The sequence below is a fragment of the Takifugu flavidus genome, chromosome 1 (assembly GCF_003711565.1).
Source record: "Takifugu flavidus isolate HTHZ2018 chromosome 1, ASM371156v2, whole genome shotgun sequence".
NCBI classification, from domain to species: Eukaryota; Metazoa; Chordata; class Actinopteri; order Tetraodontiformes; family Tetraodontidae; genus Takifugu; species Takifugu flavidus.
The window spans coordinates 5,614,611-5,631,144 of record NC_079520.1 but is presented as its reverse complement, the minus strand read 5'-3'; the positions used below and the strand labels follow the sequence as shown (position 1 = coordinate 5,631,144).

The window sequence follows — 16,534 nt, the reverse complement described above, 5'->3', positions numbered from 1 at the left end:
TCTACATACGCACAAAGAACCGGGTAAATGAGCAACGCCGCTGCAAACATTACGCACTAAATTCAACCGGGGCCGCCGCATTAAAATATTATCAGATTAATCACAGCGCTGCTGTGGATTCATTAAAGTAATCGCGATTAATATCCATTCATTATTAATTCTCTTTCATTTTGTTGGGCCAAAAAGGCTCAAGACGGAAGGTGATGTATAGACTTACCACATCTTTCATTTAAATCACAGACAGACGATGGAAAACACAATTAATTATCTTGGATCTCGAGCTTCGTGAAGCCCGTGACGCGTCTCCCACCACGACATTAATCAGTCTGTAGCTTTCAGAAGCTGACAGGCCGTGAGGGGAGTTTGGTCGAGTCCCCTTTTCAGAGTGTGACACCCACTTTATGTGGGTTGATTGTTGAGTCCTGGATTTATTTTGGGGGGGGCAGTATGTTGTTAGAGTTGTCCACCTTGATCGAGCACTAATCCTCATCAGTGCAATTGTCAGTTTGAGTCATTGTGTTGAAAATTGTGAGCAGTGAATGAAATAAAGCGTGGACTTTGATGACGACACGTGAAGCAACACAAATATAAGTCCTCTTTTGTCACTATGGCAACAGGACAGTTTTGTGTGTCCTACAACACTTTGATAGCAGCTTCCTTCCACTCGGTGGAGTCGGGAATAATGGAGTTCTTTATAGGTTTACTGGATGTTCTGAGCAGCTCCAGCTGGCATGAAAAATAAATGGAAAAAAAGAGACAGACTGCTTTTTAGTCCCTGGCTTACATTAAGGGCTTTCATAAAATACTACTTAATTTATGGGGAATGGAAGGCCTGGCAGATTCTCAGCCACAATATGTCATTAATATATGCTCGTCCTCAGGTCTGAGCCATGATCATAACTGAAGCCGGTGAAATACGGCCCGATGGAGGGAGGTGTGACAGTAGAACGGGGACGATAGAGGTGTTGCTAAAATGAAGAGGGGAGCTGACCTTCAGCTGTGCCTCGAGATCTTCCCGCTCTGACACATGCGATTCTCATAGATGGGTGAATATGATGCTCACGTGCACATCGAGAGCCGAGCAATACGGAAAAACCTTTGAAGTTGAATGATTTTAATGTAAATTTAGTTTCCAAGCTAGCAATAAAAGTGTGTATGGACGCTCATACTCTTGGTGTGTGAGAAAATTAAAGGAAGCTTAGTTTGTTTTTGTTTTTTATTATTTTCTTCTTTTCTCTATTTTTTCTCTAACTTTTTCATTTTTATCTTAACTTGAGATTGATGATCAGTTGTTGCTTTGATGCTTGGCTTTTTCTTGCAAGCATATTGGTGATCTGCTGCACGAGTCAATGCTAACAGATTTAGAGTCTATTTGCATATTTTAAGGGATTGCTTCAAGAAATGTCATTTTAAAATATTTGTGAAGGTTTCAACTGAAATGATAGTTTTCCACACAGAAGGTAAATAAAGCTAAAAAAACAAACTCGTGTCAAAACATCTATATGTTTCCTCCACAAACAGAGATGCAAATACTTTAAGACTCTCTTGTTAGAAATTTCCTACTACAAGGAGAAGAAGAAGCAGAGGATGAAGAGGGAAGTCAAATAAAGAAAAGGAGGAAGAAGAGGGTTAAGAACTCCGTGAATGGCTTTTCCAAAATGAAAAACACGATGCTTAAAGTGGGATGGCGGCTTTGAGCGTTGGGTAGAGCCGTAGAGTTGATTTGCGAGATGAAAACGTCACGTTATGAAGATGGCTTGGACAGTCGGCGGGTTTAACCAGCAGGACAGAGTAAAACCATTAACATTAGAAAGCACCAATTCTGCAGATGAAAATAGTGAATGCTTTTACCTGCAGAAGTGTATCTTTAGATGAAAGGATTACATGATTACAGCAGGCGGGACCATCCATTCATACATGACAGACAGGCTGCACATCACCTGGGGGGGGCGGGGGGGGGGGCTTTGGGCCACATTACCTCACAAATAATCCCAGGAAATAAGTTGAAAGTCATCTATGAGTTTTGGAAGTCTGTCTGCAGCACTGAAATCTGGTGGCGTTGATAAAAACACCATAAAAACCAAGAACATAAAGTTCCTCTTTGTTCGCATCCAAATGACTTCGTCAGCTGCTGCAGAGGGTCGCGACCACACACAGATGAAAACAAATGTTCTTTTAGGGAGCGACCACCGCAGCACAGCATCTAATATGGAACATGCCGCATCTGATACGCAGCTAACGAGGAGTTCTCCATCAGCATGCGGCCCGGAGCTCTCATACTGACCTACGGGATCCCGCTGGTTCTGGTGGAGGACTTTGCTGTTGCTCCCGTCCATGCTGGCCATGTTAATGGTGTTGCCATCTGTCCAGTAGATTTTCCTGCGCAGTGACATGTGACATAAATAACCACGCCGCCACAGTTGAAATCACAGGCAATAAAGCAACGGCGATAAAGGCCTTATTCCATGTAAAAGGCACGTCGGGAGGTTGTTTCAAGGTGTAACCAACCGTGGAATGATCCTTTTAAATGTCACGTTACTGGCACGTCGATACACAATACACAAAACCCAGCACTGCTCCCTCATTTTGTTTAGTAATAATCTTTATCGAGTCATGTGCTCTGCATTCTGCTGCGCGCTGAAGGTGACGAGGAAGTGCACGGACTGCTGTAATCTACTTACCCCCGGGCGGGGTGCACTACAAGACACCTTGGCTTATCAATGCCGTGGATGATGGAGGTCTTCAGGGACCCATCAAAGCGAGCCACATTGATCTGCGACTCGTCATTTTCCGAGCTGAGCCAGTATAAGTTCCTGGAAAGCCAGTCTAAAGCCAGACTGCGGCAGTTCACGATATCTGCCAGACAGGGCGAGAAACGAGGGGGGAGGGGAGAGGAAATGGAAAAAGTAGATGGAAGAATCCAGATTTTAGTGAGAAGTCTCGCTGTGGCTCGTTTATTACCTTCTGCAGCTAAATGTAATCAAGAACTAGAACACATGACTGTGCGCTAAAGCACAGATATGCTGCGATTCCCCATCATTGGTTCTGTTTGAATCCATGAATCAACACCTGTGTCTCTGCTCTCCTCCCCCGTCATTATAGCTTGATGCACACATCAATAGCACGCTGCGGTCCCTGACGTGGTGGAACTATAGAGCCTGGAGAGCACTTACCTGCAGAAATGATGGTCTCCAACTGGGTGCCGTTGATGAAGGCCCGTTTGATGGTTTGAGTTTTGATGTCGGCCCAGTAGATCCTCTCCTCCGTGGCGTCGTAGTCCACCACCGTCACATCATCGATGTCTGGCACGGTGAGAGCCGTCATGATGTTCATGTACGGGTCGTCTATGTCCACGCCGCGGATTTCAGAGCGCCGCACGTACAGGAGGAACCTTTTCACCGCTGCCGAGGGCGAAAGGGCGGCCGTTTATGTGCTGTTTACGTGTTTCGGGCGAGAAAAGAAGGCAAGGACGTGGTTTGTGGCCTACCGAAGCACGACTGCTTGTTGGGAGAGAGCTTCATGAGGTGTGGACAGGTGCAGGACGCAGTGCGGTTGTAATTAATGAGACACAGATGCGAGCAGGGACCACGTCCATCATTCGTCTCACATGGGTTTGAGGCTGAGGGGAGGAGGAGAACAAGGTGGAGGAAGAAAAGCTGGGAAATGGTGTGAAAGCCTCAGCTGACACGACGTGCTTTACTTTTGATACCAATAGTTTAAAAGTGACAAGAAAATACAGGCACATATTTACTAACTGTGGGCTGAAATTGACAGAACTTTGGGTTCTGCTGCTGCTGCTGGTTAATTAAATTAAAGGTTAGTGCATTTTAAAAAAAGACCTGTTCACACATTTGTCTGTATTTACAGGCGACAGCGTTTCAGTTATCCTGTCACTCTCCAGATGCAGTAGATCCACTTTAAGACGGTAATCTGTCAGCAGCCGTTGGTGCAGAAAGGCAAAATTCTGAATTTCATTAACTTTTAACTAACAGTGATCCTCTGCGAGCTCAACATTTACAGAACGTCTCTGGTTCCTCCTCTTCTGAATAAATCACTTCCGCAAACCTGAAGAGTGGCCAAATTTTTCAGCCGTTTCCTGTCAGGATGAGATGACATTTCATTTGTCATCCATCCACTCGGATTTCCATCTACTCTGGATGATTCATGCCAAATAAGCTTATTCAAGGATCAATTCCCAGAATCTGTCCGCCACACACCAGAAATCCACTGATCCACAAATACCACAAACGGTCTGGGACGAGGAAGAACGGAGCCAAAGTATCTATTTGCTCTTAAATGAGAGATGCGTGCTCTACGGCCTTAAAATAATTACTTCATTTCACTTCCACGTATTTGATTTCCGTTAATGTGCCGTGGTTCCTCTCTGCATTTGGATAAAAAGACTTTCTATCTTTCTTCAACACCATTATGGAGATTTTCTCTACTGTTGGGGGACAACGACTCTGCTTCTCATGTTTTTCTACAATCAGCAGAAGAAAAAATATAAGCAGGGTGAAAGCAGACAAAAGAACCCGAAGGAACGGTAGAGAATGGATTCAAGCCTGGTTACGGCCGTAATAATGCCTATTGAAATGTTTCAGAAATCAGGGGGGAAAGGGTCCCATCCATCTACCAGGTGGGCTTGACACAAATGGCCCAAATATTTCATAATCCGCACTCACAATTTGGGAGCTGCTTCTGCTTTTGCGATCAATCAAAAAACAATTTCAAACAATATAATTCTGAGGAAAAATATGCAGTGAGGCCAACTGCAAACAGATTTGGGTCCATTAATTGCAGCTTGGCAGGCTGATCTGCATATCAAATAAAGATTGGCTCACATATGCAGGCCTTCCGTCAGACCGCATCAACACTGGGGGCTTCTACAGTCCGACTCTTGGCAACGGAACCCCCAAAATTTCACTGCGACAGGTCGAGAAACAAAGCTAATGAAGCGTAAGAATCAGAATCCTTTTTTTCCACAGTGTTTTCAGCAGACCACACTTTCACGCTCATAAGTGATGGGACGCCTCTCTGGTTGGAATTTAAACTAGAGAAGGGGAGAAGGTGTCATGATGGGGTAAATGTTCTGACACGTGTTCTGAAAACACTTAATGCAGCTCCTGTCGGTCGCCTGCTAAGTGAAAACTCAATCAAATTAATGGCAATCAATCTCAAATCGATTAAAACGAGGAAGATTTTATGCCACAGGTTTGAGAAGTTGACATTTAAAATATAGTTTTAACACAACTATTCAACCTGCAAACATTTTCAAACAGGTTTTGACATTATTGTTGCTGTGCATGTTATTTAGTGTCATATATCTATGTATGGAGCTACCTTGAGGCTGTCTGCTGGGGTGGAAAATCTGCAAGTCGAATGGCTGCGCGCTTGTCTTCTGGATAACAGTCACATTCTGCCCGGTCCATTTATTGGCTCTGGCTAAAGTATTGGTCCTCCAGTCGGTCCAGTACACGTTGCCCCCATAGAGAGAAACGGCAAAAGGATGGGAGAGGTATTCATGGCCCCGGAGGATTTCGATGACCCCGCTCCCATCGTAGAGTGCAGAGAAAATGGCGTCAGAGCTGTTGAAAAGAGATCACAAAGAAAAAGGGCTGAAATCGAAGTTTAAACGTCATCGAGAGGCAAAAGGGGAAGGTAGAAAAATCAAAGCGTCGGGCGTCGGTCCACTGTTCAATTGTTCATGACTCACTTAAATCTAAATATGGTCACTGAACAAAGATCTCTGAATATTTGATGCCCTCCATTATTTAAAGCTTCAGTGGAGTCATGTAGCCTGGAATCTTCCAGCGTGGAACGCTGACTTTTCCCACTGCCTAATGTCAGTACCGTGCATCCGTCCAAACGATCCGCTTTTCCAGATGATCCAGAGTGAGTCCGTTGGGCCAGGCGCCCGTCTCCATGTCCTTGAACACGATGTGGCGGCCGACTCCGCTCATGGATGCAGCCTCAATGCGAGGGAAGGTGGCGTCCCAGTCGGTCCAGAAAAGGATCCTTGGAGTAGAAAAGGGTTTTTTCAAGTAAAAACTAAAAACTGCTGCACACTGCGTTTTCTGTTTTTTCAGAGCTCCACATTGAGGGGCTGTTGGATCCATGTTCTATATTACTTAGTATTATACAGCAACTACATGCACATCACATTAAAATATGGACAATAACAACCAGAAGATGTGACCAACGTTGGGCCACTTGCTTTATTAGGACAGTTCAGTGATGCCTGGACATAAATTCTAAACGATGTGTCCAATGACAGGAGGACAACAACCCTGCAAACACCTGTGTCCCACTCTCCCACCCAGAAGCTGATGTAATGACGGAAAAAAAAGGATTCGAGCTTAAATCACACAGTGACGACAACGGAACAGTGTTAGAAAGAAGTATCCTTGTCCCGATCAATAACGTTATTCGCTGGATAAGGCCTTCCTGATCAATGATCCACTCCTTTAAGTGGATTCAAGTAATTAGATTAGAATTATTGCCCTGGACTGGAAATGCGCCTTTAGGCACCAAAAGCACACATAAATCCTACTCTGTGCAGCCATGAAATGTAGCCATCCTCCCAAATATGGAAGAATTCTGTGGGAAGGGGTGCACGAGCAGATTACTCATCCCTTTAGAGAGCCAAATTGATTTTAATAATGTCGGGGTGGTGCGTTAATCCTAAACGCACCGACCACAATGTACAACTAGGAGCGACCTCACAGATGCTATTATGCATCTGTGACATCAAGTGTCAAACACAATTTCAGGAAGGCAGCGACAAAAAACCCCCCAAAAAAACCACCCAAAAACATATTTTGGTGAAAATTGTAAAATGTTCCAAGGATAAACGCACATAACGATTTAAGACTCTTTCACAGTGGAGGCCAGAAGGGTGCTGGAGCCCGAGCCAGAGGCAGAATTACACCCTGGACTTTTTACCAGTCCATTGCCTTCAATCACATTTAGGGACAATTTAGAGTCTCCAGTCGGCTTAATGTGCAGGAAACCACTGTACCAGGAGGGAACGCGTGCAGGCACACGGAGAACATGCAAACTCATTCAAAGCCGCCGTTGCTAACCACTGCATCATTGTGTTGCCCTAGAAAACTTTTACATCTATTTTCCTGAGTGACTGCAGGGGCATGGTGTTGAGTGGAGGGCTAACGTGCCCAGAATAATTCATCTGCATCATGCTACTCTGCCCACAATTTTCTACCTAATGAGTACCCACATGAGGTGTGTCGATACTCGGCGTTATCACCCACCGGAAAGAAACAAAACAAAACCAAAAATTAATAAATAAATAAACTTTGTGTTTATAGAATCCGGATCAGCCCGGCACAGCGAATTTATACGTCTTTTAGTATTTTATTTAGTTGGCAAAATGAAGGAAACGTTCAGCTCTCCTATTAAACTACATCATATTTAACCACAAGCACAACTAAATGACGCAGTGTTGCCTTTGTAAACAGAGGCTTTCGCACATAATGGTCATCATTTCTTCTCGTGTGTATACTGGGAGGCCCAGCGACATCTGCTTGAGTATAAATTCAAATGCAACGGGCCAAAAAAAAAAGCAAAAGAAGATTTGTCCACATTTTTTCCCTTTAAGATTACACAGTCGAAAGTGTCAGGATTGTTTATATGTTCTTTTATAAACTCTGTGTTATTTACTGGGGATTTACAGCTACCCTATCTAAGCAAATGTAATTGAACTGACGTGCATGTGGCGTCCATCAATGTGCACACCAAACTTTAATTAAAAACAAAAAACACCCAGACCACAGAGACGACTAAAAGAACCAAAAAGAATAAATGAGCTGACAGAGCAGCAACAGCCCAGAGAGCAAAACACAGATCAGCAGACATAAAACCACAACCACGTGCTGCGTACCAACACACACACGCTGCCTTTGGGAACTCAATCAGAGTCCTTAGAGGAAAATAATATTGCAAATGTCCAGAATCACCAGTCAGAGCCAGATCAATGCTTCATTTCATGGAGTGTTGATGGCAACTTTCCATCAAGTCACTCAATCCCAAACAATACCTGCTGCCACGTCCTCAACGGTGTCTAGCATCAGCAGCTAATAGGAAGTGATATCCCAGTGAGACAATGTCCAATAATGCAGTTTGACATATTAAAGAGGCTGCCCGCCCCCCCCATAAAAAGTGGGAGAGGTGCAGTCAGTGTACTGCAACTAAGCCACGGATCAATAAATGTGTCCCCGAGTCTCAGTGGGATGAAGAACCAAGTTTGAGAAATCAAAACATTTTATTTGGAGCTTTTTGGTTTGAAGGTTCTGCTTAAGGAGTTTTAAAGGGGGAAAAGCATTAAGGTTGACAGTAATGTATGGAATATATCATAAACAAATATGACAATATGACACTGCTGCCGGGGGGGGGGGTCATTTTAAAAGAGACACGAGCGCAGCACTGGTACTGATGTCCTCAATATCTGCTAGCTTGCTGGGCCGGAGCTCAGTGGGCTTCTAACCCCGAGGAAGATGCGGAAATGAGAAACGGAAGGCAGCCATAATTTTACCACATTCCAATAATCTGGATGCATGACCGACCGCATGGCTGGAGGCAGCCTCCACGTGGGACAACGTACCCTTGCCCTGGGTCAAGAGCGATGGCTCGTGGGTGCTCCATGCCTCCAGCGATCAAGGTGGTGCGCATATCTCCATTAAGCTTTGCTACCTCGATCTGATCCAGATTGCTGTCGATCCAGTAGAGTTTGCCGGTGATCCAGTCTACAGCCAGGCCCTCCGGGGTGGCCAGCCCGTGCTGCACCACCACTTCGATTCCTGTCACCCCTGAAACAACGACATGGATGGTAGAAATCTCCACATTGTTCCGGAGCATTAGAAAAGGTCACAAATACTCCTGAGTAAAGCTTCTTGCACTGTAATAAGGGTTTTCCCCCACAGCCTATCACACCTGCCTATATTCATTCTACAGTCCTGCGTGGTTACTACCAGAAGGTGGTTGCTACGGCTCAGCTAAAGCAAGGAAAGAAGGTCTGAAGCTTCATTTCATGCAGTGGAGCTGTATTATTTTTTCATAGGGAGATCCGAGATCAATTTTTAAGGAGAGACCTTATCAGGGGACTGTATCACACCGGAATACATGAGGAGAGCAGAATAGATGTGTGGCGTTACCACAGATACCGTCAGAGGAATCCATTAGAGCTGCTCTTGTACATATGAGCAAATCATGACTGTTTCCAGTCGATGCATCACAGTGCCTTCAGAGATCCCCTGTGGTAAATGCTTGTGTGCTGGCGTGTGTGCGTACCACCGGACTCTGAGAGCCGTCCTCTGTAGATCTTATCCTCCACCACATCTGTCCAGTAGAGCAGGCTGTGATTAAAGTGGAAGTCCAGGGCGATGGTGTTCCTCAGCCCCGGCACCAGCAGGCTGTAGTCTCGCTTGTGAAGGTCTATCCGTCTTATCTCGTGTCGGATTGAGAAAATTATAAACGCCTCAAAGGGATCTGAATGAAGAAAGAGACAGCAACAAAGATTTTACTGTATTTTTTGTTTGTTTTTTTAAAAACACCCTCCCGAGGCTGTGCGATGCTTCAATGATGTCTTCACTGAAGTGTGATCTCCTGCACAGTTCTGGACATCGTCAACCAGAGGACAGGTGGATTCTGTGATGTGACCTTTGACACTGGTGCTGCTCACGTCAATCCTTTCAATATAAAATTAAATCCCGTTTAAGAGGCCAAGATCTATATTTGCAGGTCAGTCGGGTGTAATTTTGGCCTCTGCTGTTTAAATAACACACAGAGGAAACGGTAACATAGCCCCTTCTTCTCACCTTGATCTGTTTCATTTGGGTTTTTTTCCCCTCACCAGAACCAGAAGTGAAACCTTTGTTTTGACTACTTCCAGGTTCCTTCTGGATTATCACCAGTACAAGATATCCACTCGTTAAGTTTTGTGTTTTTTTCCCCCCAGTAATCCCATTTTTTGTTCTTGTCCTCCGAGAACTGCCTCTAATAGAGTCAGAGAGGAGCTTAAATCTAAAGCTGGCGACAGTGTTTGCATGCTAAACACCTTTGGCACCTACCGTGTTGGGCTGTGTCTAATCAATAAATGCATGTTGGTTTTTTTTGAAAACCAAAAAAAAAAAAAAGTGACACTTCCAAGTCATCCACCACTGCCAGCCACCCCCCCCCCCCCCAAAGAAAAAACAACCAATCATTCACCCCACAAACAATCTGCAAAATAAAATTATGTATTGTGGAATTTATCTCCTGCACACCAGAAGAAAAAAAATACCACAGAGACATAACTGTTCTTATAAAGCTAATTAAAAAAAATGCCCTTGCCTCAGTGACAAATAAACCACCGGAGAGATGCGCTAAGGAGGCAGAGCAGATATTTCCTGAGCGTTCCTGGATCAAATGTCTAAATTCGAATGCGCTTGTTTGCAAAATATGATTTATGGCGAGGGAGGAATGTGCACGTTTTCCAGTGTTAATTCAAGATTAGCGCTGCAGCTGCCATCCGTCTTTGAGGGACAACAGAGGAAAGTAATCAGACCGCGGTCCGTAAATCGGAACGTGCCAAACCGGCGGTGCGGTTGCGCAATCATCCCGTTTCAAGCAGTCACGGAGTGGCCTTGTCAAACAGACGATGAGACAAAGTGTCTGGGTGTTTGATGTTTCTAATGTGCACCGCGCTGGCAAAACCCTGTTGTTTGCATGTGAGTAGATGTGCGGGGAGCCGTTGGCCCGCGGACCTGAGCAAAGCTCTGCTGGTTTGAGAATGCCTCCCTTCAGTCGGCATCAGCGCAGATGAAAACAGACATGACTCATCAGCCACACGCCTCTTCAGATTTGTAAGTGAACTAGGCAGCATCCTAATAACTACCTATTACGGTTCTTCAGCCCGGCTCTCCACTTTCCAGGCAGTTGCACCCTCCCCATGTCCCTCGGCTGCTTTTTGCCTCATTCTGGTGCAGTTTATAGGCTATTTCATGCATTAGTCATCAAATGACACTCATATTTCTCAATAGAAATAAAGCAATAGCTCCTCATAATTAGAAACCACTTTTGTGTTACTGGTAGATACAAATGTGATCCAGGCTCAAAGGCACCAGCCAAAGTCCACAGCTTGGACGCCGTTACCTGTGCTGTGGCAGCTGTCTCCGTCTGGGTCCAGCGTCCATCCCGGGTAACAGGAGCATTTCACAGTGGTCTTGTACTGCTCACACAGCTGGCTGCACTTTAGGTGACGGCTACAGTAGTCCACCACCTCACAGGTCTTGTTGCTGGAGTCCAGGTGAAGCCCCGGGGGACAAAAACACACGACTCCCTTCCCCGGTGCCACGGTACACTGGTGACTGCAGCCGCCTCTGGCCACGAGACACAAATCTGTGAAGGGAGGCCAGAAACGTCATGAGGGGTGGTTGCGGAAACAGTGGAACACAAATGTGCCAAAACAGGATATATAGGTGCTTATTTAGCGTCACTTTACATTGTAAAGCGATGCTACATGGATTGTGTCCACTATGTCACAACAATTACAACCCTCTTGGAACTATTATCTAGAGAATCCAGGTGTTCATAAAATAATTGCACCCACCAGCTTTAAAATGTTCTGACCAATTACTAAAAGACCCAGAACTGTAGGGTACGGGGCATAAATATGAGTGAACTTCATGTTGCGTGGCAGAATAAGCACTGGCTGGAGACATGGGGAGCGCCAGTATGATGGCAGTAATCATCGATACAGGTTAGTTCCTTTATATTTAATAGGTAACTAAATTTGATCCCTGTGCCAGTGTTACGGTCTCCAGATGAGACATCACGTCATTTTAGTAGTAGATGTCATCATGGTGATCAGTCCAGGAAAAGCACCTGGTCGGGGGACAAAATGGCTAAAATTGTTAAGAAGTTGAACGACCGCAATGGTAATAGGTTCAACCAATGTAGCACTGGCCCGTACGTTAATAGAATTACATTTTCCAGAACTTTGAGGTGCAGTGGAAACAAAATCCCATAGATTCCCAGGAAAATAAGGCCCTGAAAATTTTGGAGTAAAGGGCTGCACATTGTGTTTCCAATATGCTTCCAAGCTTTCCAAAACAATAGAAAGCAACATGGGCAACAGTGACAGAGGGGATGGGGCAAAAATACATAAAAGATATAAGGTGATTTAATAAACCCAGATGAGATCCTCCTTGTGCTTGCACCAGGACTAAAGTTCTGGTCTGCATCTACACGGTATATCGACCCAAACATACCGGTACTCTCTCTCCTTTTCCCCATCGTGATTAAGCTCATCTTCACCAGGGGGCCAGGACAACACTGTGACATCTCACTTGTGAGCCTAATGGAGTATGGACTCATAGCTCCTAATGGTTGCAAATCCTGCTGAACATGTGCAGATCAGACCCTGAGGGCCTCTTTTGAAGACATAATTGTTGACGTGCAGGCAGAAGCATTCTTTCCAGCTCCGACGCCGCAGATACTCAGAGGTCCTGAAGGACTCGTGCAGGCCCGAGTAGTGATGCTCAAGAAAAATGAACCTCCGTGTTTACACTGCTTCCTTTAAGAGATTAGATGGCTGCGGCTAATCGCAGGAGATCCTTTCCTTCCCGCTGAAAGCTGTTGGACAAACACTCACGTCTGCCATTATCTGGACACCAGAATAATACCTCATATTCAATCCCTATGGCCTCTGAGAGGACACGCACCGGTTCACCGCTGGCCTTGGAGCTGCTAAATGGGGAAAGCGAGGACATAACAGGAGACCAGTGGCAGGATACTTACCAGCAAAATCTGAAACTTTGGAGGTTACATGTCCTAAAAATCTGCACTGCGATGATGTGATGAGCTTTATGTTTCAGTTTTGCTTTTAAAACGCTCCGGGTTTTAATAGTAGAAGAAGAACGTGCTTCACAAACGACGCGCTTCACTCCATGTTATGAACTGTCAGTTGCATCAACTCAACATTTCCCAGGGGTTATTATTTTTGGCACTTTCTTTCTTTTAGTTCCTTAACTTTAAAGTTCTTCTTCACCCAAAATACATCTTTAAGAATCAAACACAGGCTTGTAGCGTGGCTATAAAAAGTTCCTTTGGATGAGAAGCACTTCTGGACCATTGAATTTTGCAGTAACATTTTTAATCAACATTAACAGCATTCTCTTTCCTATAGTGTCAATTCATATTACTTTGATGCCCTAGAACCGTACCTGCCGGTCCGCCAGGCTCTTTTGAGCATTGTATTTGGCTAGAATACAATCCCAGAGACTGTGATTGTGCAGCTGAACACTAAAGATGGAACACGATGTCGAGTTCCACATGTAAAACTACGGAAACTCAAATATAAAAACTGAACATATTGTGCTCGTTCAAGTCACAGGGGAGAGACTCAGATAATCTGCCCACAGACATTTGTCGACTTAAGTCTGAGTTTTTTACAAAGCAAAAGAAAAAGGAGGATAGAAAAATTCCGACAGCACTTTTAGACGTGGCCGAAGTCACACAAGAGGGGCTGATGTTGACGCTACCGCTGAACAATGATCCGTGAGCAATCTTGGAAAAAAATAGAATAAATAAATGTTGCGTAGGTGGGCGGCAACATCACTGACGTGCGCTCTCACGTGCCGGCGAGCTGCTTTTCTAAGTGGGTCACAAAACGATGAATGGGCAAACGAGAAGCAGCCAGCGTTACCACAGATGGGTCCCTCGTCCGAGCGGTCCGCGCAGTCCACTTTGCCGTTGCAGATCTTGTCGGGGGTGAGGCACACAGAAGTGTCGTTGGCACAAGGGTACTTGGGCGGCTTGCAGACGGCAGTTTCGCAGGACTCTTCATCGGAGCGGTCCTCGCAGTCAATGTCGCCGTCGCACACCCAGCTCTTGGTGATGCACTTGCCTGTGGAGAGCGGAGCGTCGAGTCAGAGTGGCATCAAAAGAGATTTTACTTTAAAAGAAGAAAAGGTTCCCCGTCTCATGGTTACGCAGTGTTGCATTTAACTTATATGGATTTCAATGTTAATCTTAGATTTAGAAATGAAATGGTCATAATGCACCGTAAAAGCAGGTAAAACTGCAGCTTGTTTGAAGTGTTTGTCTAACTATAGGAGAGGCCCTAACATTGACATAAAAACATGAGGGTTTATCAGGGAGTGGGTGTCATAGAAGCACGTTTAATGGGTTTATGAAACAGGATTTCTAAAGAACTGAAGACTAAAATGCTTTTTTTACTATAGAAAAGACTCCACATCCACAAGTGCTTTCTGATTCAACTAAATACATGAAAGGGAGAGATTTCTTCTTCGTCTTTATCATTCATGCTGGTCTTAAAACCGATGCCAATCCAAGTCCAGGTTCATTTCGTCTTTTTCGTCAGCCTGTGCCAGAACCATCGAACAAAAGGATGCAGGGGAGGACCAAAGGAAGGGACTCGTGTTGGAACTGACACCAAGGGCAACGTGAGATCACTTCTTTTCCACCCAGGGTGTCATCATCCGTGTCTCCTCTTCAATCACAGCCCTGTCAAAAATCCAAGCCGGGTTCACAAGCATGTGAACTGTTAGCAGAGGGAAAAAGCAGCTGTCAGATGGTCCAGAGAAGGTTGAGAAGTTAGGGAGCGCTTGTTTATTGAAGAAAAGTTCCCCGTGGGTATTGAAGAGGCGTTTTTAAGAAGATGCGCATGGGGGCCACCACGAAGGGCCCCCCGACCGTGGCGCTGCGCCTCCTACCTGTGTCCTTGCAGGTGAATTTGGCCTTGGGATCGCACATCCTTCTGGTCCCCTCACAGCCGTCCTCATCGCCACCGTCCTCGCAGTCCTTGTCTCCGTCGCATCTCCAGCGTTCCGGGATGCAGGTCCCATCCGTGACGCAGTGGAATTCCTCTTCGCTGCATTCGATCACAGATGGCAGCACTGAAACAAAGGTCGGTCGGGATTGAATTCCTCACAGCTCTACGGGTTTAGTTCCAGCACACTCGTGATGTAAAGATGTATTTAAAATAAATGAGTCTGGGATTTCGAGTAGAAATAAAACCACTAAAGACTGTGAAATGGATGAGTAATCACTGAGCAGGATTAAAATTGTAAATGTGTTTCGCATTTGTTAGGCATAAAATAATATGTGATCATACATGCTGGAAATCTGATTACTTTAAATCCTGACATCAGAGGGGAGTTTTTCTTCCCCCGTTTTATTTTATTTATTTATTTATTTTTTTGCTCGGCAGCTGAGGCGGAGGAGCGATTCTGATTCTGATCCCTGGGGTAAGAGACGGAGCAGACACGGGGGAGTGGAGCAGCATGCAGCTCCCATCAGGAAACGGGTTGACGGATAGTCTGCACATTCTAGTGACAAGCACGCGAGACGCCAGTTTCGAGGAGCCTGCGTGAGATTTGTGTGGTAATTAGATTAAATGATTCAGCTCCTGATGCTTGCATTTCCCCAAACAGGGACGAGATAAGATTAGTCACATGTGAGCATGAAAAGGAAGTTATTAGACTCAAGCTGTTAAATTGTTTAACTATAATTACAACCCCCAAATTTAAGTCGTGATTTGAATTACAAATGCAATTATTAGCATTTTGAAGTATATATGAGATCTCCTGACAGATGCTAGCAGACAACAAAAGTGCTTTATTTGATCTCAGCAAACAGGCTGATGAATATAGAATCATGGTGACCCGATCAGACCTGCTTAAGACAGTAAAGTTTGTTAAAAGTTTTGGAACAGTTCCAACAGAACCGTCCAGTATTTGCTGCTCCGTTATTTGTCAGGAGCATCGGCTGAATGCAGATTTGCCTTTTTGTTTTCCTGCCTTGAAACGAACAATCCGAACGCGTCTCGCTGGGTTCAGGGATACTGCTCCAGTCTTTAGCGCTGCCTTTTGTTCATTTCATTTCTTTTTTTCTCACGAACGTCGGCATTGGCGGCGCGCCGATGAGCGCTCCGAGAACTAACGCAGGGCGTTCTCACATGCCGATCCGCCCCTGCAGGTGGTGTTTTCATCGCTGTAGTCCCCACAGTCGTTGTCACCGTCGCAGGCCCAGTGGTCCGGGATGCAGCGGCCGCTGGCGCACTGGAACTGGGTGTTGGCGCAGGACCGGGCGCAGCCCACTTCGTCGCTGCCGTCCCCGCAGTCGTCATCTGTAACCACGCAGGAAGGACCGTTAAAAGCAGCAGCTTCCCTGGAGGATGCCACAGAGAGCTGAGGTTTGCAGAGCGAGGCGGGCGGAGTCACCTGAGTCGCAGCGCCACTGCGCGCTGACGCACCGGCCGCTGGAGCAGCTGAACTGCGTGAGCGGTTCACAGGTGGGGAAGGCTGAAACAGAGTGTTCCCAGCTACATGTCAGCCACAAACTCATTAAGTCGTGTAATGAATGATCAAGACACAGATGTTTCTAATTGGAAGTGCCAGATCCTCTAAAACCAATCATTTGGCAGAGTAAATACTGTTGGGGAAAATAAATAAATAAGCCAGCAGAAAATGAATTACACAGCTGAAATTCCTGAATCTGGCCTGTCTCATCCAATGAT

The 16,534-nt window shown here is 45.4% G+C and overlaps 1 protein-coding gene across 5 annotated transcripts in view; it reads right to left on the bottom strand.

The window, feature by feature from the left end:
- lrp1bb (low density lipoprotein receptor-related protein 1Bb) overlaps positions 1–16,534 on the bottom strand; it is a 160,113-nt gene that overhangs the window by 55,716 nt on the left and 87,863 nt on the right. For all 5 annotated transcript variants that reach the window (XM_057036399.1, XM_057036371.1, XM_057036383.1 and 2 more), the window contains 13 exons: positions 16,239–16,319; positions 15,974–16,144; positions 14,730–14,912; positions 13,700–13,900; positions 11,146–11,391; positions 9,304–9,501; positions 8,618–8,822; positions 5,851–6,015; positions 5,341–5,585; positions 3,488–3,619; positions 3,174–3,401; positions 2,682–2,856; positions 2,285–2,379 (listed from right to left, as the gene is read on the bottom strand). In XM_057036399.1, the coding sequence (XP_056892379.1) occupies positions 2,285–2,379; positions 2,682–2,856; positions 3,174–3,401; positions 3,488–3,619; positions 5,341–5,585; positions 5,851–6,015; positions 8,618–8,822; positions 9,304–9,501; positions 11,146–11,391; positions 13,700–13,900; positions 14,730–14,912; positions 15,974–16,144; positions 16,239–16,319 (2,325 nt within the window). The remainder of the gene's footprint in view (positions 1–2,284; positions 2,380–2,681; positions 2,857–3,173; positions 3,402–3,487; positions 3,620–5,340; positions 5,586–5,850; positions 6,016–8,617; positions 8,823–9,303; positions 9,502–11,145; positions 11,392–13,699; positions 13,901–14,729; positions 14,913–15,973; positions 16,145–16,238; positions 16,320–16,534) is intronic.